The 26,654-nt window shown below is 39.6% G+C and overlaps 1 protein-coding gene across 8 annotated transcripts in view; it reads right to left on the bottom strand.

The window, feature by feature from the left end:
* The window catches only part of DIP2C (disco interacting protein 2 homolog C), a 311,738-nt gene that overhangs the window by 103,133 nt on the left and 181,951 nt on the right, over nucleotides 1-26,654 (bottom strand). For 7 of the 8 annotated variants that reach the window (XM_027450454.3, XM_027450457.3, XM_027450458.3 and 4 more), the window contains 5 exons: nucleotides 13,359-13,484; nucleotides 12,306-12,515; nucleotides 6,299-6,430; nucleotides 4,842-4,961; nucleotides 3,695-3,892 (listed from right to left, as the gene is read on the bottom strand). In XM_027450454.3, the coding sequence (XP_027306255.3) occupies nucleotides 3,695-3,892; nucleotides 4,842-4,961; nucleotides 6,299-6,430; nucleotides 12,306-12,515; nucleotides 13,359-13,484 (786 nt within the window). The remainder of the gene's footprint in view (nucleotides 1-3,694; nucleotides 3,893-4,841; nucleotides 4,962-6,298; nucleotides 6,431-12,305; nucleotides 12,516-13,358; nucleotides 13,485-26,654) is intronic. The other variant, XM_027450456.3, reaches the window with a different exon arrangement.

Raw genomic sequence — 26,654 nt, 5'->3', positions numbered from 1 at the left:
ATATTTCAAAAACTTGCTTAAAAAAGATCAAGTGTCGAAGTACAGTTGATCATTTCTCATATCTACAGTAATCTGAGACACATGGAGGAAGACAGTCCTAACATGCTATAGAAGACAAAAAAAAAAACACATGAAAAACATGCTGAAAAAGTCACAGGAGATATAAACAATTAATAATTAGATGAATTCCTGCAGGGGAATGGGAAGGCAGAGATTAGGCAAAGCTGGGCAGAGGAAAAGGATCTGTGGGTGCTGATTGATGCTCGTCTGTACACGAGCCAGCAGTGTGCCCAGGTGGCCAAGAAGGCCAACAACATCCTGGCTGGTATCAGGAGTAGTGCAGCCAGCAGGAGCAGGGAGGTGATTGCCCCCCTGTGCTCTGCTCTGGTGAGGCCATACCTTGAGTGCTGTGTTCAGTTTTGGGGTCCTCACTACAAGAAGGACATCGAGGCCCTGGAGCCTGTCCAGAGCAGGGCTACGAAGCTGGTGAAGGGTCTGGAGCACAAGTCCTGTGAGGAGTGGCTGAGGGAGCTGGGGGTCTTTGGGCTGGAAAAGAGGAGGCTCAGGGGAGACCTCATTGCTCTCTACAGGTACCTGAAAGGAAGGTGTGGAGAGCTGGGGGTCGGCCTCTTTTCACGGGTAACTAGTGGTAGGACCAGAGGGAATGGGCTCAAGCTGCACCAGGAGAGGCTGAGGTTGGAAATGAGGAGACATTTCTTCTCAGAAAGAGCAGTCAGGCACTGGGACGGGTTGCCCAGGGAGGTGGTGGAGTCACTGTCCCTGGGGGTGTTCAAGCAAAGGTTGGACGTGGTGCCTGGGGACATGGTTTAGTGGTGACATTGGTGGTAGGGGGATGGTTGGACCAGGGATCTTGAAGGTCTTTTCCAACCTTAATAATTCTAAAAATCTATGATTTTTGAGGGGGTCAGAGAAAAACTGCTATAAGAATCAAGCCTATGGTGACAGGTGGGATGAGATTTAGCTGCTCAGTTGCAGAGAAAAGTCTGTATTTGAGGAGATTTACCCCCAAAATAACCTGCACTGATCAGACACAGAATGGCTGTACAAAACTAAAGAAATGTCTGGGTCATTTATCATACTGGGGTTACAGCCCAAGTGACTGGCAGAATGGCAATATTGTCTACACTGATCAAGAAAGGAGGAGATGAAAATGCTTGGTGTGAAGGGAGTAAGTACTCTTTCTTAGCCGTGATGTGTTTTAGCAGACAGCTACAAATCTGTCACAGGAACAGCCCTGGAACTCAATTTGGAAAGAAGGAAAGAGATCTGGAATAAGCAGTTAAACCCATGATTCCTCCAAGCATAGATAAGACACTGGAAGAGACGTTTTGTATGAAAAAAGTAGGGAACAAAAGATATCATGCAGGATCCTGCTCCTACCCAGAAAGCTGAAAGCTGAATAATGAGGATTTCCATGCAGGTTTTAGAGAGGATATAAGAAGAGATTGAAGCAGAAACAGTAAACAGAGATAAAATATTGAAGAAGAGAATGTCAAGAGTGAACCTCTAGAAATTTAGAATTATTCTTTAAAATCTTGAATATGTGTCAAAATTGCGAACATATGAAAAATCCTGGAAATTGTGTTTTCTTGAATTATCAAAGTACACAAAAGTAACTGTGAGATACAAACTCAGAGGCTACTGGAAGTTCTCAGTGTTGATATTTTAAAGTTTTGGTCATCTGATATGGGAATATATCAGATGACAAGGAAATACACACCACAAGGAAAGGAAGTGTCATATTAATGCCATGTGGTAGGACTGGGGCAGCCTCAGCTTTCAAAAGTTCATTGCACTGGGGCCAGGGGAACTAAGCACAGGGATATATGATTCATGCATATGAATGTCTTTGCTGATTTCAAGGCTTAATTTTTGTTCGTTTTCAACTTTTTAAAATGCCATGCCCATAATTTCTAGGAACAGATCTGTAAGGTGGCACAGTTACAGCAAAATCATTCATAAAGTCACCAATAAAATGGCATATCTGTAATACTAATAATCTTTCAAAAGCAATTGCTATTCACGTAAAGAAAATGAGTAAAGGAAATTGTGATGTCTATTACGTCAAAATGAATTTGCATATCCCATGATATGCAATGTCCACTTGAAATCTAGGTAGCAGAGAATTCACTCCATCTTCTGTGAGCTGTGGTTTTGTAATTTATTTTATTTATTAAAAAAAAAAAATCTAACCTTGGGGAACTACTGAAAAGCAACAGCTTAAATCAGTGCAGCTAAATGATAATAATGAGAAAAAAAAAAGATTTAGTCTAACTTTTCTGAGGATTTGGACAACTTGGAAGATGGATTTGGGAAGAGTTAGCTTAGGAAAGAGAAACAGGCTAGGTAGCTTCATAAGCCCCATGGATGAGCTCCTCAGGCTTTGTTCAGCTTACAGCTCTTCAGGAGAAATAGGACACACGCTCGGACTCTGGACAGAATCCCATATTCAGAAACGGTCTGATTCTTACTAACATCTTCATTTCCTGTCTTGTCAAACTTATTTAGGGCATTCAGTAGAAGATATGAATTGCTCTTCTGCAAACATATAATTGCAAACAGAAAAATTCTTCTCTAGTTCCAAGAAAATGTCCTTAAGGAAGAAAAACATCGATCAGTGGTGAATCATCTTTGCTCCCTAATTTAAGTAACTTCTTAACTCTAAGAAGCACCTGAAGGGAAAATGTTTCATGCATGACCTTCAGGTCCTAAAGTTCTGTTATGCTTTAAAAGCCTTTAACTGTATTTGCAATCCCAAACTTGCAGCAAACATCTTTTCAGCCAAGGACTATCACTCAGCCTAAATCCTGAGCAGAAGGGAGCATTCAGCACTGAACAATGCAGACACACCTCTGTATTACAGCACATAAAAATATTATTTGCACAGGACTCTAGGTCCCTGAGAAGGTAGAAATAAAAAAAGCAAAATCATTTTTATATTCATACCAATAACATACAGAAATGTCCCGACTTCATTTCAAAGTTTGATGGTTATTCAAAATAAATCATTTGAACATCTCCCAAATGCTCTCTGAACTTCTCAAAATTAGAAGCTATTTGGGAGTTATTTGACAAAGATTTCCTTATGTTTATCTCCATTTGGCCTCTCTCAGTGCAGTGAACATAGGGAAATAAATCAACATACAAAAGATCACACCGAAAGATATCCTGGCAAATCCATTCCAAGGGGGTATATTTGCTAGCTGTACAACTACATATCAGGAGGAATAATTCATATTACACTTAGTGCAATGTCAGTAAAGTGCAAAAACATGGGAAAAAATCCTATTTTAACTTTTCAGGAAGCTGGTAAATTTTGTATACCAGGTTCTTTTTCAGAACAGAGCCTGGGAAATATCCCGGGCTTAACAGACGTTAATCTTCAGAAAAGTCTGTCCTAGTATGTATTTCTATTTAAAAGGTGGTTTTAATTTATAATCTGTGATTGCATAGATATATCAGCTCAGCTCTTTTGCTCTTTGTGAAGTAAGTCATGCTATAACACCTCAGAAATTCATACTTGGACACCTACAACTTCAGATTTTTTTACCCTATTCAGAAATGGAAACGATGCATCGTTTGAGGGCTTTTTCACTATATATTTATATATTTACTATACACACAGACACTACATATTGTATATAAAATCACAAGGAGTTTGGAGAGTGCTCACCGTAAGTGAGAATATACAGTGGTTTTCCATTAGTATCCATAGTGGTTAGGCAAGGAGCTTTTGGTGAGATGGTCCCCCATCGCTGCAAAGCTGCTTCCAGAGAAGGCGGCCAGTTTGTAACCACACCTAATTGTTCCCCACGCATAGCCAACATCTGAGCTCCTTCTGGCTTTGGCTGGTTTGGATCTGGCTGTTGAACTTATGATTATGAAAAGATATACAGTTACCATGTAAATTCTATACCTTGTGTACACCTGTGTAACCAAGAGAATAAGTTACCTTTGCAAAATATCCTGAAAATAATGACATGTTAGAAGGTATTGAGAAGCAACGGAGACATAAAACAGAACAATTAAGTTTTAAGTTTAACAGAGATGAGGACACTGAAACATCTTAGGAATGCATGTGCTTATATTGACACGAGTTCTACAAGCAGGGAAAGAAACTGCTGAGGCAGCATGCATATATTTATCTTAGAAATAATTGATCTTCCTTCATTCCTAAAGAGAGATGGAGAATACTTTTTCTTGGCAAAAATGCAGTAATACGATGAACTGCAGAACTTCAGAAAAATTGTCCTCCAGTAAGTCATCAGTAACACATCGATTTAAGTCATGTTCTGTCGCAGTGCTTGCTTATAAACTGCAATGAGGACTAAACCACCATATCCTGACAAATCTTAATTCTCAAAGCATTGCCCTCCTTAAAAACAAATTTGCATGTATTGATTTTATCCATGTTTCTATCTTACAATTAGTTTTTGTTTGTTCGTTTTTTATGTTCCTTTGTTACACAAAGGATGTATGAAACATTTAACATGCTCCTTCACTGACAGTTTTTTTTCATATTGATGCTCAAAAGAAATGGTTGTAACGCACTGCTGAATGTTCTCAGAGCAAAGCTTTTTCTCCCTCTCTTTTGCAGTTTCATTGCAAGCAGAACCATGAGTAAACACCAGAGACTTTTGATTCTAGTGCACTACATCCAAGCTTACTACAAGCGGATTCCACTGAATATTGACAGTTTTTTGGTACTTGCCAGTACAGGGAGGGCTTACTTAGTTTTCTAGAAAGTCAATGTGCGAGACAAACATTTTACAGAGTTTTAATAAGAGATCCCCAAACCTTTTGAAAAACAGTCATTTTACCTTCTAACAATTCCTCAAAGTCATCTACAAAGAACTCTCGTAATGGTGGTCGTTTGGGCCGTTTTAGTGTATTGACCAGCTGCTGAATCTTTGCTGACACTCTGCTGCTCACTGGTACTCCTGCAGGACAGGGATCAATGGAGACATCAGTTGACCGCTACGCTGAATGCCACCAGACGTTAATTGGGGTAAGAAAAAGGCTAGGACTGCAAGGCCACCACAACTACAGTTTCATGCCATACCATGAGTGTGACTCGAGTATTCACCATTAAGACATTAAGATCATTTCAGCAAAAAGGAACAACGATGCCTAGCGCAAATAAAAACAATAAATACAACAACATCAGAGTGAGCTTGCAAAGTTAGAGGGGAAAAGCACATAGACTGGGGGAGAGATGCACAGTGAAAAAGCCCTCCCTACAGAGTGTTGGCAACCTGAGAGAACTCTTCTAGGTGGCACTGGTGATGGTCGTTGAGAAGATGGGCATGGTCTCTCCCTGTGATCACTGGTTCAGCAAGGAGCACGGTTCATAGGCTCTGTCCCATCATTTATTCTGGGTTGCTCTTTACACTGCAGTGGATGTCTGTCCAGTATCCATCTTAAACATGGCTGACATCTTTGCATTACTTCAGCACAACCCCGTATTCCCCAACCATCCCTACAGCCAATTCCATCAGCCAGCAGTCTCCAACGGGAGCATGCTTGTCCACACAGCACTTTGAAAAACACAATAATGAACAGCAGTGTGGGGCAAGGGGCACTTTTGTAATATAATCCCATCAAACACCTCCCCCCTCCCTTTCCCCGGCAGAGTGCAAAGCCTCTGCAACATTCATGTCATCTGATCCTGAACTAATAACTTTCTGTCACTGCATTGCAGAAATTTCGACTTCCTACCCTTCTATACGGTTGGCTCCAACACTTCTGCCAAGTGGTTTTTATAGCTGAAGCTGCTAAGTTTAGATGGGATACACTTGGTCAACAATTCCACACCCTGCTGAGGTATCGGTTAATATGTTTTAGAAAAGAGGAGCAGTAAATAAGAAAGGGTTTACAAATAACTGTTTTTCAAAAAAAAAAAAATACTGAGAAAATAAAACTTTAATCATGACACTTTTCAAGATGTAACCATCCTATTGTATGTCGCATTTCCTGCCCTTTAAAAAACAGCCTAGCTGTAAACAGACAGCATGATAAAAGCAGAAAAGCAGATCTAGAGAGACTTGCTGCTTCCATTTGCAAAACAATTTATACAGGGAATCAGCTGGGCTGATTAAGAAATATTTCTCTTTGTCAGCTTCATGTGTACCAGTTTATTTGAGGACTGCAAAGATGCTTTAACTACGTGGGTGTTTATAAATGACAAGTGCCCAGAAGAAACAAGGAACAGATGCATACGCTAACTACAAAAAGGTTACAATACTCAAAGAGAAAATTATTTTGCTTTTTGACATACCATCACCAGTTTCCATAAGTTCAGCGTTTCCATACTTTGGTGCCACCCGTGCCGTTGATCCTTGTGGTCTTTCTACTTGTATTGAGTGTTCTGAGGTGTAAGTGGTAACATCTGGAGGGGCAGAATGATTTTCTGTGAAAAATAAGTTAAAAGGTTTAACCATGTACCTCTAGTGTTGAAGGGCAGAAGAACAAAGGGGAGAGGAAAGAACACCATTTGACTTTTTTTTAACATCCAAACAGGCAAAGAAGTTCATGCACAAAATGAATGTATACAACTATAAAGTACATCATAATTTTAACTTTTCCATTGATTACACCAAGTACCATATATCTGCAAGAATATAAACAATAAGCTAAAAAATTAAAAAAAGATATAATTAGATTGTTGGTTCTCCACTGACATTTAATTTTATACCAAGTTAAACTTTGTGGACAGCTTCAAATAGCAAAAGACCCAGACAAATATACTTCTCACAGATTACTGCTTTAGTTTTATGACACAAAGAGAATATGGCACGTTGCCAATCACTTGCAAGTGCCAATGCATATCTCTCATATTTTGAATATGACAATTTTACTTGAAAAAGGAAATCATTGTTTTATTAAGAAAAAAAAATCAATCACAGCAGGGTTGGAATCTAGGGGAAAGAAATAAAATGTAAAGAAACGTGAACTTTACATTCTGCATGGACACTTGCTTGTCTACTATTTTTAGACAGAGCTATTTCAATGCTTCTGCATAACAAAGATATGCCTTCCAGAAGGCAAACACAAACCCATCTGACTTATTCCAGCTTTTCTAAACAATTCCACAGCGCTAATCTTTCTCTTTCATAGCCTGGTAACTCAGCATGCTCCAGTTTGTTTTCACGTTTTCAAGTCTCAGTCTGTATTACCTACATATTGTATATTATTTTTACAGTTTGTCTCATAATTTTATTCCACATTTTCATAGGCATTAGGGTAGATAGAGATAAATGCCATGAACAAATAACATCTTCTCTCTTTATTGACATAAGTGATCCCCAGGAGCCTCTGAGATAGAAAAGAGGACAAGTCTTCATACTGCTGCCACTGAAGTGACAAAGAATGCTCTCCATTTTATAATTGGGAAAGGATTTTTAACATAGAAAAATTCTGGAAAAATGTTAATTTTGTTCCAATATTACTTTAGAGATGTGCATTTTAGTAAATATGCCCTACAAGTATTATGATTATGATGTTGTAAATCTACTCTAATACCAACTTCTACAGTGAATTTCACCTGAAATGTAATCATCAAGCATTTCCATGAGTCTTGAACTTTGGACCAATGTAATTCTTGTGCATTCAATCCCAAATTCATGTACTACCAACAGAGAAAACTAATTTTTATGGCAATAAATACAGTACACGGATGCTATATTAGATGGCTATTTTGCATACTTCTCATTTGAATGCAGCATTTGACAATCATCATGTAAAATTAAGACATGATATTAATGTCTATAGTTGTTATTTAATGTTTATATTCATGAACATCACATAGACACCACTGTAACTGGTTGAAGAAAACATGAGATGGCTTTTATTGTACCACTCAAAAATGTCTTGCAACCTGCACATGTCCAGTTGAGCCTTTTAATTCTGATCACATCACTCTTACCACTTTACTGAAATAAAGTCCTTATATTGTGTTATAAGTGACCAGCTGAAGTATAATAGCTTGGACAATGAAGCTTTTACTGGTAATTATTTGAATAATGTCTTCATTTGAGGAGTCTTGTCATTTATCAAGTATTTTAGAATCAGCACAATTTTTGCCCCTTCTTTCTAAGTGGCAGCTTTTTATAGATCATGATTGAATTACCCAATAACTACGTCAATTAAAAAATGCTGATGTTTATCTTTTTATCTTTAACTTATAATGCAGTTTTGCTATGCAAATAGGAGAGGAGGTCATGACTAAGAAAATAATTGTACTTAGTCAGCTATTAGTAACATGAGAAAGTATTTTTTTAGCTATAATTGTTTACATCTATTCAGTGAAATATTTCCATCTTTCAGACTTTATAAGACAAATTGAATTTGAGTTAAAGTATCTCCTTTCAGGTTTTTACATCGATATGATTTTTTTTTAATGTGTGGGAGAGAAGATACGTGACTCAAAGCACTGCAGAGCAGAGATGCTTTCCCCTCGCATCTATAGATGTGAAACCAAATACTTCTTTGTAACACATGGTGCAGAGCAGGGTGAAATAGAATGGGAAAGAAGCTTCCTGCTCTTTCGTAAAAGGGTTTTCTTTTGAACAAGCAGCACTGGCACTTGAAATTACCCAGGATGAATTCTCTTCCCTATGTGGTCACCACTGGCTGGTCAAAGGGTGCGGTTTTATCACACACGCTGCCCATCTGCTATTTACATTTCTATTAAGAAGAATCCTTATCCAGCAGAAGATGAACAATAAGGTTCATCTTGCCCTATTTCTTTGTAGGATGTTCTTAACAGATGTCTTATCATGGCCATATTTACAGCTGTAGGTTTCATTCATTAGACTTACAAATCTTCAGTCAGTTCCCTTCTCAGGCTTGGAGAAATGAAAGTCACATAGACAAAAATTCAGTCCAAAAGACTTCTAAAGAAAATGTTAATTCTTATGTTATGTGAAATTCTTATATATTTTGTGTGTGTGTGTGTGTGTAGAAAAGTAATCCAGGCATAGACTATGAACACAATCTGTATAGAGCTGCTTGGTCTTATGTCTGGTAACTTGAAGTACTGTTTGAGGTTTAGTTAAGAATAATCATCTTGACACATCTGTTGATTAAAAAATAGAAACTGCGACAGCTGCATGACTTCAAAGAATTTCCTCCATCAAACATACATATCTGCATCACCTCTTCTCCCCATCTCTTCCAATATTCTTGCATTAGGAGATCACAGACTGAACAGCTGTTTCCAGTTAAGACCCTTCATTTCTGCTACTGAAGCGATATAATCTACCCCATTTCATGAAAATGAAAAAGAACCAACAATCCAGAGCACATTCAAGTAGGGATAGGGGTTGTGTTTTTACAGAGCACCATGTTTAAGGAGAAGTAAAGAGGTAGAGGAATACTTTTGAGTGGAAGATAGGAAGCACAAATAAACACTACGTATTTGGAAAGTCTCCAGGAATTCAAATAACACCCTTACAATACTGCACTTGATGAGAACATAGCTTTTTCTCCCAAGCAAGCTGGCTCTTCTCGTTGTCAGGGATGGGAAATCCAGAGTAAGAGCTGTAGCTTTTTATCAGCCGGGTTTCGCCTGTATTAGTATCCAGGTGACAGAGGCTATTTCAAACTAGTCCCCTGTATCATAAGTTAATATTTGTCCTCCGGTCACATAAGAATTTTAAGGTTGTCAGAGAACTATCCATCATGCCTCATGGCACATGTTCTTATACTGATTTTATTAGAAACCTATGTGGCCTTTGGTTCCAATAGAGGCCTTTGATTTCCAAAGAGAAACATATTTGAAACACATAAAGGAAACATTAAAAGCAGCTACAGAACTGAAATTTTATAGTGAGGTATTTAACTCGTTAATCTCTCTAAATTTACAGTCACAGCTAAGCACTGTGTGATTATCATTACATGAACTTTCTGAGCTCTGGGATGTTTTCTCACCTTGATTTTTATATCTGTATAGGTCCAAAAAATATAATACAGACAAATGAAAGCTTATAGACCTTAGAAATATATAGAGCACTGACTCAAAGATGTAATGAATGTTAAATATTTTTTAGAGATTTCACTGTTTTGATATCTAAGTTCAAGAATTACCCAACACAGTTTTGAAACATATGCCAAACTAGAAATTCTCTCTGTAGCTTCATACAGACATCTGAGTGTCTTATAGCTGTTAACAAATACTTAAAGGAAATCTATCCTATACTAGACCCTTGGCCATAATAAAGCAGCAGAAGCCATGAAATTAAATAAACAGTGTAAGATAATAAACATATAATAGCTTATGCAAATAATCTAAATGATACAGAAAGCTAAACTTTGATTATATCATAGTCAAAATGTTTTATCCAATTCCTTCTCAGGACTGTATTAGGGCACTTTCACTGGAAAAATCTCCCTTTGATTCTGTGATGCACTCTGGAGGTGAAATCCTAGCGGATGTCAGAACGGAGGGCTTTTTTTGGTTATCATTACAGGTCTTCCCTGTTGCCCCTTAAATTTGTAGTTATCAAAATTGCATCTCCAGAGTATGGCAGTATATCCTTACATACTTACAGATGATTTGCTTCTTGCAAACTGATCTGGAGAACAACTCCCCGGACCAAATAAACATCAAGCCATGTGAATATACCTCAGAATTATCATCTGTGCAGATTCTGTTGCTTTTTCCAATGATCTTAGCAACAAAGACGGTAACCTTAAGATCACAGTCTGAGCCTGTTAGCAGATATCAGTCATATTTTGTACCCAAACAAACTTTACATCACAACTACTGTCCAACTAGATTTGCTATTTATGGTACCTAATTGTCAGAATGAAAACATATTTACACTGAGGTAAGCTTATCTGCTTTCTTCAAAGGAGAGCTCGCTCCAGTCAACAACAAAGGAGAAAAAAAAATAGTATTTTTCTTCTTCCACACAATACTGTCATCTTAATTTAGCTCTAAAAATGCTGTATTATTTACTGCAAACTCAGTGATTATAAGAGAAGATTTACTGTGCCAGATTTAAAATTACTGAAATGTCACATTATAAAGAAGCTATATTTTAAGACACATGAGATTTGTGTGTGTGAGTAATGCAACCTTTTAAGAGTTTGGATAAATTTAATTCTCTATGCTATAATTTCCTCTAGCATTTCAAGATGAAGTCACAGAAAATAACCAAATGCAATGATTAATGTGTTCAGAAGTGTATGTGTTTCTAAAACAAGGTTCTAAGCTATTCACTTGGCATGAATTTAAGAATACAATACAAATTCTTCCCCTGCCTGCAATTCAGCAATTCCATACTGTGGTAAGAGGATTAGTCATCTGAAAATACAGGTGTTACATCAAGCTATACCAACAGCAGAAGAAAAAGGGACATGGACTACTGTTCAGCATACAAAATCAGGAACACGTAAAAAGTTTCACGTGTCTCATTACATATACTTGAAAAGGAATGATCAGCTGAGGAACACTAAAATTTGTGTGCAACAGAAATGTAGCAAGGTTGCTTGATCTGTTCCAATACAGGCTCCAACGTATTTTAGTGAGACAACCCAATAAACAGACACTGCAAAAATGTACCCAAAGCAGACACTTCATAAGATTAACAGCAGTTACTGGAGAATGAAGGGAGCACAAGTCTTGCTTTCTACATGCCTAATCATTCTAATAGCCACCTCATTTAAATGAAGACAAATGGCAATAGCACAATGTCCAGAAACAGTTAATGTTTGTGACGTTTAGGTCTGTAATGGAAAGAAAGCCTTGACTTCTGTGATCTATCCAAAGAATATAAACAAGCTATTAATAATAATACCAGCTTCCTTTTATGACGGTATATAGTAGTATTTGTCAAGGTTGATCATAGTTAGCTATCCCAGCCAATTCTAGATTCAATTAAGAGCACATACTCTTAACAGAGAATTACCTAGAATCACTCAAACCGTGTAATTAAACTATTGCAGAAGTAGGAGAAACTTGTGTGCAAGCAATCCCTAATGCTGCATGCACTAATTTTCCTTACTGATGGATCCTAAAGAGATCTCTTTTAGTGCTAAGTAATGGAATTCAAGCAAAGCATTTTAGATATTTGGGTGCCAACAGCTAGACTGTTAGCCATAACAGAAGTCTACCCCCAAATTTTAATTGCATTTTTTTAATGAGACTATTATTATAAAGTGAGAAAAAGAAGAAAAAGCACAAGAAAACCTTTTGTAAAGCTTCAAATAGCAGCATCAGCTGAACGTGAGAGACAAAATTCACAATAAACTGAAGATACTGAAAACGGTGGTATACTAACCTATATGCGTTTGAGCCATAACATCAGCTAGCCTGTGTGCAGCACCACTGCCTCCACTTTGTGTTGAGGAGGAGGAAGTGGTTGACGTGGTAGAGCCATGGATCGCTTGACTGATCCAGTGTTCCATGTTTATACTCCCCTGACTCGAGGTGGGAGTTCCCTGGGAGTCACCCTGCACAGAGCCTTCGTCTTCTGAACCAGAAGAAGTATCTAATAATTAAAAACAGCCTGTTAGTTGCAGTGCTTTTGCTTGTTTAAGTAGAAATAAGGCATGTTCATGTTATAAATCTAAAGAAAACTCTCATTAAGAAAAACTCACAAAGGCAGGCAAACACAATAAGAAAAGTCTGTAATACCAAGAGCCCTGAAACCAAAGACAATTGCTAACTACATTGAGAGAGCTTTCATGCACTACTTCAATGGCTAGTATATTATTCTACAAGAAAACAGATAAGGATAATAGAAGTTGCTTCCTTTCTAATGTGGCTTGAGATCTTCTGAAGATCTCCAACCACATATTAACAGTACAAAATACCCCAAATACTTTTCAAAACACACTCAACAATGTCTGAGAAAAACTTTTCCAGCTGTAAAAAGCCTACCCCTCAGTGAGAAATTGAGTCCCAGCCGAATTCAGTGATCAAAGCAAAACATGTGGAGTATTTTCACAGAGTAGTAAAGTAGGTAAAAGACCATATAAATTCATAAAAAGCTGGTATGACAAATTTTAAAGACAACATTTCATTGCAGAATTAAGGAATAAACCAGAAACTTGAATGACACCTTAAGTCACATATTATATCACAACTTTACCATAGTTAGGGCCTCATGAGATCAAAGCAATTAACGCTAGGTGAGGTACCACCAAGGGCAAAGCAGTCATGGAAACTGCCCCAGTTGATTTTCCACCTTCTTCTCTTCAGAGGTACCTCAATGTTATGTTCAGTGTGTTTCAGATGTCATTTCTGTTACTGTCCATTAAACCATTAGTTCACAGCAGCACAAAGAACCTTTTAAAAATTTTCTGTAAAATGCACAAACACAAGTGCCTACCTGGCGGTGTGTAGGCATCCATTGATGTTTGCACCACCAACGAACGTCGTTTTGAGGGCATGGGGACTGCCATTTTCCTTTCTTTATGTTTAGCAAGGGCTGCCTGAACTGCTTCTGTGTGGACATCTGGAAGAAAAGAGAGATTTCAAGCTAGTGTTCCAGCAGAAAAGAACTGTTTGTGTATTCAGTGCATCTGCGTGCAGGTTGGATTGTACTCCAGTGAGGCTGACAGTGCATATGAAATGATGAAAGCCCAGGAATGCATGGGATCTCAGAGGGACTGCACCAGTTCTCCTCATGCTAGAAAAAGAGGCAATAGTGAAGAGTGCTGTACCAACAAACAAATCCTTCGAGCTGTACAGTTTTCCCAGAACACTGTAACAGTATTTGAAGAGCAAGAACCCTGCTTCCTTAGAGTAAACCTCCATTTCACAATGTTTTGAAATGAGCTGTTGCTTCAACAACAATTATTGTTTTCAGTGAACGTGTGGTGTAGTAACAGCACCTGATTTTGAAATGAATGAGGTTTCTAATTTATACAAAAGTCACACAAACCAAGTGAACAGGAATGTTTGCTCAAAAGGTACGAGCTACAAAGTGTCACAACAAAATTGCAGTGGCTCCCCCCATTCCCAGATCCTTCTCCTGCCACCGTCGCTTGGCTTTATTCATGAAAAAAGTATTATGAAAGTTGGCCTGAGGTGGAATGAGAACGACAAGCACTTTAAACATGAACATTCTGCTTTGCAGGTGAGTGTTACACCCAGCTTAGACCTGTTGGCTCCAACACAGGCAGGTCCACTTCTCAGTGGGGACATCCCCAGAGCACAGCTTCTCTACTTTTCATGTGTACATACAGCTGTATAAGTTCAAAAAAGTCCACTTATCATGTTCAAAACTCCACTTATCATGTTCCACATATCAAGTTCAAAAAAGTCCACTTATCACGTGTAAAATATACCAGCAACGTATTTTGATAATTGCTGTGTTTTGTGCAAGTCCTTTAATGACTACCACAACTATATGGTGAAATAGGTCTGCCTTTAATACCTTGCCCTATCTGCCTGTGTATTCCTATGGTGTGGGGAAGGATGTGCATGAGGAGACAGCATGCACAACACATGGTACCCAATAAAAGTCACTTGTGGTTAAAGAAGATGGTGGTGGCAGCTCTGAAGAGGCAATATTTCCTGAGAAAAGCAACAGAAAAGAGGAGGGTATATTGTGTTCCACCTTTATTTAATGAGCTGTTGGTTGGACCACAACAGTGTAAGTGCCCTGTTGTACAGAACAACTGGGAAGGATGACTGGAAGAATTAGCTGACACCTGCTGCTGCTAAGCCGCAATGTCTCGTTTTTAAGAATAGTGCTCCCTACCTTCTGCCAGGGCATAAGAACCTCTCAGTGAAAGACTGCAGGGAAGAGTAAATCTAAGGAAAAGAACATTATCGGCTGTTTCTGGGAGTTGTTTTTCACTTTTATTTTAAATTGGGAAGAGAACGAGCACATTAGGAAAAGAAAAGCAAGAAAATCAACAAGAAACACAGAAAAAGCCTATGATAAACGAACCATGAAGCTGAAGGACCAAAACAGAGGAATATTATAACACTAACATCAAACCAGAAAACAATTTCTCTTCTGTGAAGTCATTATTTTAAAGTAGAAGGTTTAAATTCTTTCTTATAATTAAACCCCGATGAAAAGTGTTATGCAAAAAATATCAGACTAAGAAAAAAAAAAAGCAATGTAAGTCTTTACCTAACAGCATGTCCTCAAGATAAATTCCTACCTGATCACTCCGCACCATTCCTGTTCATGTACACAGGACTGAACATGCTCACTGCCAGTTTGCTTTTCTTATCCAACAAACAGGGAAAATTCTTGGTTTTCACTCAAATGATAGAAAGTAGATATCAAGCAGTAAAAAAAAAACAACCTTTCCTATCTTTTTTTGAAAGGCTCTACAGCAATTTTCTGAAGAGAATAAATTTTGCTGATCAAGACAGAAGGAATTGTGTTTTACTGGATTTAGGATTGTGTTTTCTTTTTTGCTACAAGTATTAGGAGGGAGATGAGGTGTAACTATCAAGTTCTTCAAAAGATTTTTTTAAGGAGGATCACTGAAAAAGTCATTATTAAAATGCTTAGTGACAGCTGGACACTGAATCCTAACTTGCCAACTCTTGGATTTCTTTTTTGATGCTTTTTTGATGGAAGAGGCAAAGCCCTCAGCATAATTAAAACACACTTTGCAGTGTTTTCATTTTCAAACGAGTCCATGGGAGTCCAGGAATTGAATTGTTTTCTTAATAAAGCACATGCCTGATATGTTTATTTGTAGGGGGTTACTGTGGAATAAATCAAACAGGACTCTTAAAAAAAAAAAAAAGAAAAAAAAAAGCAGGAAAGATAAAACAATGGAAAAGATAAGAAACTCTGATTAAACAATAGGGAAGCTGGGCAGAAGGAACATGCACACCTGCTCCCAGGCAGCCTGCTAGGTTGGCTGTTCTGAAAACATTGCTCAGTCAGGGGCTATCAAACCAAGACAGGAGACACATCTAAAAAAGGCTGAAGACGCCATGCAGAGATGGTCCACGAACTACCACCAAAAGCTTTCAGGCTTTTGGGGAGAGAGGAATAAAAGGCAGCAGGAACAGTCCAGCTTGGGTGAAAAATCTTTTGACAATGTTCACTCCTAGGAATAAAAACGCTGCTGGTGAAATGAAGTGTATCTAAGGACTTAAAAAAGGGCTAAGGATTAGGAGGAGGGAAGAAGACAATAGATTGCATGGTCTTCTTTTTGAATGAAAACCTATCGATGGGTTCTGAAGATACTCTACAACCCATTTTGACATTCTTGTCTATAGCCGGACTTGTTAACAAACAGCACTGAAGCCATTCATACCCAGAAGCTTAGTCTCCTGGTTTAAACCTAAACTGAAACATACATATCTGACCAAAAGGAGACTCTGGTGATTCATTTCTCATCAATTTGAGCCGGAGTGTGGTAGTTTGTTGCCTGTAGCTTGGTGAAAGATTGGCTATGGTGCCTGACATGTTGTATGTGACCTCTTCTTTCCCACTGCTTGCCTACAATCTGTCCCTTGCAGCTACTGAAAAAAAGAAAAGAAAAAGAAAAAAAACAAACACAAAGAGGCTTATAAACTGAATGCAGAGAAGAGTAATTAGAAGTGCCTTGTTCATTAAAAGGAGGAAACCATAGCTGTGATACACACTGGGGAAAAGTATAATGAGGGTAAGAAGCCATACCTGAGTTCCCTTGGGACAGGAAACTGTTTATCCTACCAAATCCCCTCAGCAAAGAGCAGTCTGTATTCTCCACACATCACACACAGCATCAGCAGTGAACATCATCCTAGCATTTTGAACTGTCTCTGGCAGGGTGATGCCCCTTGTCTTGAAGGTCTGACAAGTGGCTGGACTGTCTTCTCGATCTACCCTGGTACACTCAGCTTAACTGAACTCATCAAATTAGGATTGAATGCTGCTTTAAAATACAGATTTCTTGTTGATTTTTCCTGAAAAAAAAATAATCCTTCAGGTATGAAGATTTTGAAAGCCACAGAGCTGTGAGCTTCAATTAAAAAATAAAAAATAAATCAACTAATAAAGGACCTCTCCTCTCTTTCCTCATGGTTTAGCATGCTGCAATTTCTCACCCTTTATAAACTTCTGACAGAGGTTCAAGTGCAGATATACCTTGATGCAGTTGCACTCAAGCCCTCTAAAAAGCTCCAGGTCTGTATGGAAAGAAAATGCTTTTAGGTGAAATGTGCTTTTATGAAGAAGTCTGTGACATTCTAACTGCACTGTTCCAGCTGATAAAACGACTCCAGGTCCTGACCCTTTACAGCACTCCTATAGGTAGCAAAATCCTCACTGTTCCCACCTGGCTTTTCCACAGGAAAGACTCAACAGAAAATCTAAAGCAGTCTTGGCTCTTGCTTTCAGTCATTTGTTTGTCTCTGTTTATTCTCTCCCTTTGCTTTCTATGACAGGACAGAGAGGACAAACACACTCCTGTGAGCAAACTCTGTAAGTGAAATACAGAGGAAGTGGAGCTGTAAGAAGCAGCACGTGGTAGAGAGAAAGTTTCTCTTCAGATAGCTGATGAACTATTGAGTAAGAGACGAGGCCTCAGAGCAAAGACAGAGAAATTAAAAACTGTGTAGAGGAGAGTCCATGAGCTCAGATTCCCACAGTGATGACCCATGGCTTTGGCCACAGGGCTCCATAATCAGGATCTCTAATCTACTGCAAGCAGCAGTGAACTCTTTATTTTACCAGCAGGACGAATTGTCCAGGTTTCCCAGGAGGTGCTCGGCTTAGCACAGTCATTGTTCTTGTCTGGTTTATCTTGTAACCTGGCACAATGTTCTGGTCCCTGTTTAACTGAAAAAGATTAGGAAAAAACAAAACAAAACAAAACAGCACTGAAATACATCAATGCCCAGCACCAGCTCGTTACGAACACCATGTTCTTCATTGTCTTTCCCAGCTTTATCCCTCAGCATGACCTAAAGGCTGGGTGTTCAACACATCAGTGCATTCGATTGTCTGTGGAAAGGGAAACAAGCCCACTTCCCAGTATCTGTGGCACCAAGCAATACCCTGCCTGAGCTAGAACACCGCTCCGATGTGATGCCACTGGCAGCACAAACCAGCAGGGGACTGGACTCAGTGGTCAGCCCACAGAGCTAAGCTGAGACTTGGGGGACTTGTGTATGCCCAGAGACCTCTCACGTTAAGTGCACGATGATGTGGGAGGCAGTAGCCTGCTCTGACCAGGGGGAATTGGTGACTGAAGATGCCAGAGACACACCTGTGGTAACTGCTGGTAGGTGGGTAGCGTGAACGAGTACAGGTGTTCAGAGTTAAATAATAATGCCCAGAAAAATAGAAGCAAATGCTGTGTCCCTTAGCCATTTATCCCCTAAATGTTCGATGACCTGATATGTAAGATTTTTTGGGGTGTGGTGGGACAGTTTTTTATGTAGTCAGATGTTGGGTTGGCACACAGAAAGAGGGGCTGGTCAGGAGTTTTATATTGGCTTTATATTGTCCGCTTTATATTGGCTCTGAGTAAGTCTCTTTTGAACTTTGACCCCAGTAATGCACAGAAGTATGTGTACCTACAAGTGGTGTGATTCCTCTGTGACAAGCTGCCCTCTCCGTGCTGTTTGCTCTGGGGAGGACAGTGTGTCTGGTCCTTCCAGGCTCGGATGAGGCCTACAAGCAAATCAGCCTTCCTGAGGCAAGAAGGGAATTGTTGGGTGATGAACAAGTTCACCCGCATCCTGGTCCACACATGGGGCAATACCACAGTTTTATACAACTCATTTCTCTACAGTTGTTAGGAAAAGACCCTTCTGAAGTGTGCATCTTCATCTGTCACGGAGCATCATCCTGACTCGCCCTTCCTCTTACACTTCATTAACAGCGACACCTCGTTCTTTACTTGGGCCAGGCACAGTGTTCCTGAAAGCTCAGGGCTGCAGCTGAAACATGTAAAACACACTGTAAATTCCTAGTCCCAGACTCATGCAGCTTCCAGCAGGAGAATTTCTTCCCTTTTCTCTTTTCAAAAGCAAAACCTACTCAATAAGTTACAGTTGCATTCTTCCTTCATGTGGAGGGGTTTTTAAACCTTTTTTTTTTTTTTTCCTATGCACATTTCGTATGCCTCAGTGGCTTCCTCTGCTCAGTACTAGCTGATTTGCTCCGCTGGCATGTCAAACATTCGACGTACTGTAAGCAAAGCGATACCTCCTCACAGGTCACAGATCTGGTGTTAGTTCGGCGTGGATCATGAAACAGGGCACTCATCCCATGGCAAGCTTCAGCTAAATTAAAAATGTCTGCACTGTAAAACTGTTTCTCATACCCACTGCATAAAATGCCTCAGGGGACAAAAGAAAAATGGTGTCTTCTTTTGTACCCAAATCAGATCTTGTGACTGCATGTCAGGTGGTTCTCTTGCATCTAATTCACCGCTCAGCCCTATTCTTTCTAAGACAAGAAATTAGGCCACTAGAGAGGTGTGCATTGCTCGAATCAAGATGGCAGAAGTCTGCTTCCACCTACATTTCAGATTACATATATTACTTCAATTGTCTTTGCTCAAGTCTTTCATTTCCTGGTAATAATAGAGCCTTGATGTCTCTGTGTTACTCTGCTTGCTTTCCGGCTATGAGGAAAAAAATGACATTTTTGATACCCAATCACCAGATGTTTAAGGAACACAAATATGGGAAAACAAGCTGTTGCCTATTTTTTTGCTGTACAGGTGCAGGATTCTGATCAGAACAAAATAACAGGATTCTGATCATCTCCTACAGCCTGGTTTTCCAGTTCTGAAGTAAGGACACTTTCATCCCTCCCTTCAGGGAACTTACCCCTGAGAGAAAAAAACTGCTGGGAGACATACCTTCGCTAGGTGTGATCTGAATTCATGCCTTTCATCTGTTTGTCCCTTTTTATTTTATTTTTTTCCTTTGGAAACTCTTTCTTCCTTTGCTTTAGTAGCCAATTCCTGCTAAGGTGCTGATACGAGTGGGAGCAGAACGGGCCCAAGGACTCCGTGAAGGTCTGACATCCTCGCTTCTCATGGGCTTGGCCACAAACGGAACCGACTGGCTCACAGGATGGCAGATTATTAAGATCAAAAAGGTTGATGCTCTGCGCTAATGAGTTTAGAATGCCAAATGATTTTTAATAAGAGGTTATTTATGTACATATAATACAAATTTATGTATTATTTATACCGCGGTAGAGGATCAGCCCTGAAGTCAGACATTTAACAAATGAGAAAAAACACAAATATGTCTCTGTTTCGGGGAGGCCAGCACCTGGGGTTGCATCAAGGGACACAGCTGGAGGGACAGGCAGAAAGAGGCAGCTTGCAGGGGGCAAGAGGAGCAAGGGCAGCGACTGCTGCACCACCACACAGTGCGGCAGAAGACTTGTAACAGCTGAGTTACCACAGCGAGGCAACCGATGCTATGGGAAACCGGTCTCCCAAAGGCCACCAACACTCGCTATCAAAGGTGAATTTTGGCTGAAAATTCTAGATAAGGCAATGCTAAGTATAGCAAGACCATGCTGGTAATTATACAGGGGAAAGGTTGGCAATTGCTGCCTTACAGGAAACTAGTATTTGAAAGCATGAAAGTCTCTTATGAGTTTAATCAGACCTTTGTTGTAGCTACCATGGAAACGAAGGATATACTGAGAATTCATTTCCTAATACATGGCCTGTAAATACTCTGAGTAGAGATAATTTGGTAGCTACATCTACTGGAAATGCAATCAGGACACACTAAATAGGGTAAGACACGGTAAATGTGGTATCATCAGAACAAAGTACAGTTAGGCTTTGTCTTTTGATTGTCCTGGGCTGACAGCGCTGACTCTATTTTCAGGGCAAGCGATTTCATAAAAATTGCTGTGTTCATCCAACACAGATCAGCCATTGGAAAATCATCTCACCCTAGGAATGCGAAAGCGAGTGAGTCCATATAACAACCAATCTGTGCTGTGGGTGATGCTATAATGAAGCAGTGTCAGAATACTTTCACAATATCTCCGGGCATTAAGATAGAAAAGCACACAGCCCGAACAGTGTGACACCTAATTTCTCTCCAGCTGCAAGCAGGTGTGCCATTAATTCTGAAATATGGTATTCACAACACTGTGAATACCCAGCTGAATGCAAGAACATCTGCTCTAATAAGACATTTATATGAGGGCTGTGGAGGTTACGAACAGAAATAAGCTGTTGCTTACATTTCAGGAAACAATTTCAGTGTGTAAGTTTCAGTCTTCGGGATGTTGTAAACCCATTATTAACCCAGTTAATAGTGGGTCTCTGGTTTTACTAGGAACAGGAGATACACGGATATGCAAGGAAACGTTCTGATGACTTGCCATGAATTTGGGTCATGTTTTGTTGACCTGCACAATTTTTTACGATTAAATGTCAGCTTTTTAGAAAACATCTGCACTCCCACGAATACACCACAAAAACGACCTTGCTCTTCTAGGATGCTGCAGCAAAGAAACTTCACTGGTGTGGGAAACTTTACTCTGGGCACTCTGCAGGGGGCTGTACCATGCTCATGCATCCTTCAGCTGCTGCTGAATAACTACAGGCACATACGAAGCAACAGGAAATGTATGTTCCCATGCACTCAGAAACCTTAATTCTGAAGACAGAAATCATGGTTATCATTTTGCAGTTCAGACGGCAGTAGTGGCAATTCACAGCTCTGGGTGAAAGGAAGGTAAAAGCTGAACACACAATTGGGAAAGCTTTATGGACAGACAGTGACATAAACAAGTTATACAGTTGGAGCAGAGGATACAAAAACTAAACTGAAAGGCTGAACTCTTTATGACTCCACTGCTAGTTTTGCTGAAAGGCACAGTTTTTGCTTTGGAGTCTTCAGGTATTATAATAAAGTTGATTTTAAAATGTTTTTCTCTAAACTCGGATTTAAAATTATATTAACTCTAATCACAAGTGAAATAAAAAAAAAACATGCAAGACTCCCACTAATAATTTCCATCCCTGCTTTTATTTATTATCTCATTTGTAATGCAATCTGGAAGTCAGCTTCACATAGTGACTTCATCTCAGGCCCCCTTATTATGCGATCTGAAGTAAATCAACTTTCTATTTGTTTCTCTCTGGAGATCCTTGAGTAATTTTCCTCAAGAGTTCTGCAATTATCCTTACAAATTTTTCTGCTGGGTCAAAAGCAAGGACATGGTCATATAAATTACATCTTTGCAAAAATTTGTTTTCAACCTTTTTTTTTTTTTTGCCCTGATTGAATTGTAGGTTGAAAATAAGTTTATAAGCAAGCTAAATCAAATAGATGAATTAATTCCTGAATAAGTGTTCCTACAGACAGGTTCATTAATTAACTTTTCCAAGTATCCCTCACTCATCTGAAGAGTTAATAAATTTTTGGATTTATGATAAATGGCCTTAATATATATATGTGGTCCTGCCTTGAACCATAGTACATTCATTATATTTTTGTCCCTCTTCATTCTCTGGAGTGATGTTAAATGATAATGGCTCAATAAAAATAATTCCTTGTACCTTCTCCTTCCATCCTTCTACCATACACTGCAACTTTTATATTCTCTTAAAACAATCCAGTTTTGTCTGCTATTTTCACTTTTTCCTTTTCAGTTCTAGAAAGACTACAGAGCGAGATCTCGAATACCCTCTCAAAAATGCAAATATAAACTACCCATATATTTCAGAATCACCGTGAGGTAAGCTGTAAACATGCAAAATGTCAGCAACCTTTGTTATAGGTCATACACACACTTACCTCATGGTCAGTGAGGACAAGCACGTGGTAAGGCATGTATCGAGGCTGACAGAGCAGAGCAGCTCAGCTACCCAGGGTCTTCTGCCAACTCCTCTCCTAGGACCAGGGTCTACAGGGAACGTTGTTCATTGCTAGCTCCCGTACTTCAAATGCCCCCCAAACTGATCTTGGGACGATTTGTTTTGAGGTTTAATGATCTCATGCTCAGCATAAGCTGTTCAGCCTTTTCCCTGTTGAAGCACAGTGTGGGAAAGGTGGCTCAGGAATGTGAGCTGGGACAGAGCTGTAGTTGGGATGCATTTGTTTTGGCAATATCTCCCCAACTCTCCTATATTAAGATGTCTTTTAAAAGAAGTGCTGAGTGAGCTTGGAAAATGAACTGTTCTCTGCAGTGGTGGGATCTCTGGGGCAGGGGTTGGCAGTCCTCCAAGAACGATGCACTTTTTCTTTCTCATCTTCAGAGGTTAAATGTATGGGGGAAAATTCACCACCAGTGAGTGGAAGAAGGGAGATCCTCGCTCCCAAGAGTCAGGGTACCACAACCACCTCCCCAGCAGTATCGTTCCCCTATGAGACCAGCTGAGAGGTGCTATTTCACGTATGGTCTTTCTCAAAACGCTCTGTTTCTCAGCTCCCAGCCCTGTGCTCATCCTCTGTGTGCCTTTTAAGCTCTGTCCATGTGGTGCATGTAGCACATGTGCTCTCGTTTGCTGGTCTTTGCTCCAGGATAACGTGCACCATGAGACACAGGAGCGGTGCAATTTCACCTCCACTCCTACTTCCCACACCATTTCTGACAGCTGCAAAAATCAGTTCTCACTGCTCTCATTTTTCTTCAGCGCTAAAGTTCCTCTGGGTGATGCAAAACACTGGCCATCTTCAAGGCCTCTTAGAGACCCCACGAGAAACGAGGGACTTCATAAACTCAGCCCAACCCATCTGCCATATTCCCATCTCATCAGAGGAGAATTCTACAGCAGAAATCAGAGAGCCAAGAGAGGCTATCTCATTCCTCACACATACATGTGCATTTGAACATACTACATAGCATTCTTTATCACTTAATGACAAAAATTTTAAATTTCTAATTTTTATTGCTGCATACCTTTGTGTGCTGATGTCTTTTTTTTTCTGTTTTTTTTTTTTTTTTCTTTCCTTGACCAACGACAGCTATGGACACTGTGAAAGACAGGTTCTGGCACACAGGGAAGTGGCTGGTTTTCAGCATTGGGATGGAGAACTGAGGATTTTTGTTCTGGCACAATCCAAAGGCCACAGGGACGTCCTTTGGAAAAATGAAGTTGTTAAGGACCTGACTGCTCTTTCTCCATGTATTGAACACCCAGCTGAGGGAAGATAACATACTTGTTCTCTGGAGAGGATTTAAAATAGGTGCTGAAGGTCTCTGCAAGAGAGCTGTTCCCTGAACCATGCCAGCCATGACTGGCTGGAAAACGCAGAACTGATGGAGATTTCTCGCAATCAAGAAAAGCTTTTCTGGTTGAGAGGATCTGCCCAGTTTAATTATGGGGTATTTCACTATGAACTGCCACCGCAGCACATGCTGCTGTACTGAGCTGCAGCCTTTATGTGGCAGTAGAGCCAAGCTCTGCTTCAAGCAGCACAGAAAGTCACAGACACTGGGTCAAACTCAAGTAGCAGTATTAATTCAGTGCTACGCTGTGGATAGCTTACAGATCACCACTTTCAGCAGTAGGTCAGCAAGACCATTCCTCTATGAGCAAGATGGCCTGATTGATGGCTCTTAAATAATGGTGGCAGCAGCTCCAGTTCCTCCTGTGAGAGAGTGCAGTGTTAGAAGGAGCAGGTCAGCCAATGTTAACCAAGGAACAAACAAGTCTCTGATGACTCTAAGGTGGGCATGTAGAGCCAACGTCCTCCATAAAGCTCAGTGCAGTACTGAGTTAGCAGAGTTCATTTACACAGTGGTATCTTACATGGTAAGACCATGACAGTCAAGCCATTGAGGTTTCCCACTTGTTTACTCCCTGTTACAATTCCTCCTTCCTTATCTCAGCATACCATACCAAACCCATGGATATGCAGCTTCCAAAAGAAGCTGAGAAACTTTGTTTCTGAACTGCTTCAAGGAAATGAAGCTGTAGGTGTAACTGTGGCTACATCTACAGGGCCATTCCTAACTCAGCATTCTTCATACACTGGGGAGGTGCTGGCCTCTTCTCCCTGATAACCAGCGACAGGATGTGTGGGAACAGCACAAAGCTGCACCAGGAGAGGTTCAGACTGGGCATTTGGAAAAATTTATTCACCAAGAGGGTGGTCTGACACTGGAACAGGCTTCCTGGAGAGGTGGTTGATGCCCCAAGCCTGTCAGTGTTCAAGAGGCATTTGGATAATGCCCTCATTAATATGCTTTAACTTTGGTTAGCCCTGAAGTAGTGAGACAGTTGGACTTGAAGATCTTTGAAGGTCCCTTCCAGCTGAACTATTCTATTTCTATTCTGTTTCTAAATCTGTGTCTGATTTTGCAGAGTCACGTAACTTGAGCCAGATCAAGCCAGAAGCCTACATCTATCCTGCAGATAGAGGCAGAAGTCAAGAACAAGTCAATTTTCCCTTGACTGTTTTTTCTCATCTGAAAAGCCACTGGCCAGAAAAGCCTTTTGGCAAAAATTAGTGATCCAACCTACGTGAACGTTTGGCTTCAGTGCCAGCTTGAGCCCCCAGGTAGTGTTATAGTACAGGCGTGGGCTAAGGAACAGCAGCTGCTAAGAGGAAAACATCGCCATGTTCTACGTTTGGCAAACCTTTTCAAACACTGTTTCTGAGTGAGTAAATAGTGATTTTTTTTTATTTAGTAGTAAACAAAAAATCTTTTAAAAATAACATCGGCTAAACTAGTTGCTGTGTTTGTATAAAGTAAATAATATAGCTGAACCCTGCACTGATTTAATTACTGAACTTATGGCATTATCTATTTCTTTAGACATCTGGGAAATGATCAAAGAAGATGGCATCCCAGAACATAATGATTTCAGTATCACTTCCATATATAAAGAAGGAGCAAGGAATTTTTAAAACTATCTGGTTTTAAGGAATTAGACTACATTCCCAACGTAGGTTGAATTCTAAAATCAAATTATCTTAAAACACAGAATGTGCTATGAACATTTACCAAAAACATAGCTTCCATAAAGTCAGAGTCAATTTTATTTAGAATGGAAAAATCATAGAAACCAGGTTTTCAAAATTATACTGCTAAAAATTCTGTTACAACATTAATGAAATAATAATAATAAAAAAGACTGAAATGGGAAAATAGGTAGGGATTTAAAATGTCACAGTCTGACATTTTCCATAATAAGAGAGCATAAGTTGAAGGTGATATTAGTGGCAGCAATGATTTTGAGTCTCCAAAGAGAGTTCATTAAACAATCTTTGCTGACATCTAAATTTATGTAAAAAGCAAAGGCATGGAAGGAGAGTTGGATGATTTTCAGGGATGTCAGACTTCCAATTAGGAAAACCTTAAAAAGAAGAGACAGAAAAGGACTTTGATCAGAGTTTGAGTAGAGGATTTGTTTTCAGATGTTAATTGAAATAAATTGTGCAAAAAAATAAAGAAGGGAAATGTTTTCCTAGAAGTGAATTACTTATTTGTTAAAGACTGCACATTCATTTTGTTTTGGGGCCTTTCCAAGAAGATGTGCCAAATATGATAACAAGCACTGAAACTGGGTAACAGCTAGGATTTAATAATCACAGTATGATCAGAGCAGAGATGCTGAAGTATTAAGCACAGCAAAACAACAGGCTAAACAAAGGCTTCAAACTGAAGCAAATCTGAGTCTGAAGAGAAGACAACCAGAAGGAAATCTGACTTACAGTTCTGTAACTGGCAGCAATAGAGTCATGAGACTAAGAAAGAAATGAGAGGCAATGC

The sequence above is a fragment of the Anas platyrhynchos genome, chromosome 2 (assembly GCF_047663525.1).
Source record: "Anas platyrhynchos isolate ZD024472 breed Pekin duck chromosome 2, IASCAAS_PekinDuck_T2T, whole genome shotgun sequence".
Taxonomy (NCBI): domain Eukaryota; kingdom Metazoa; phylum Chordata; class Aves; order Anseriformes; family Anatidae; genus Anas; species Anas platyrhynchos.
The sequence above is the reverse complement of the archived record's forward strand: the minus strand, read 5'-3'. Positions and strand labels throughout refer to the sequence as shown.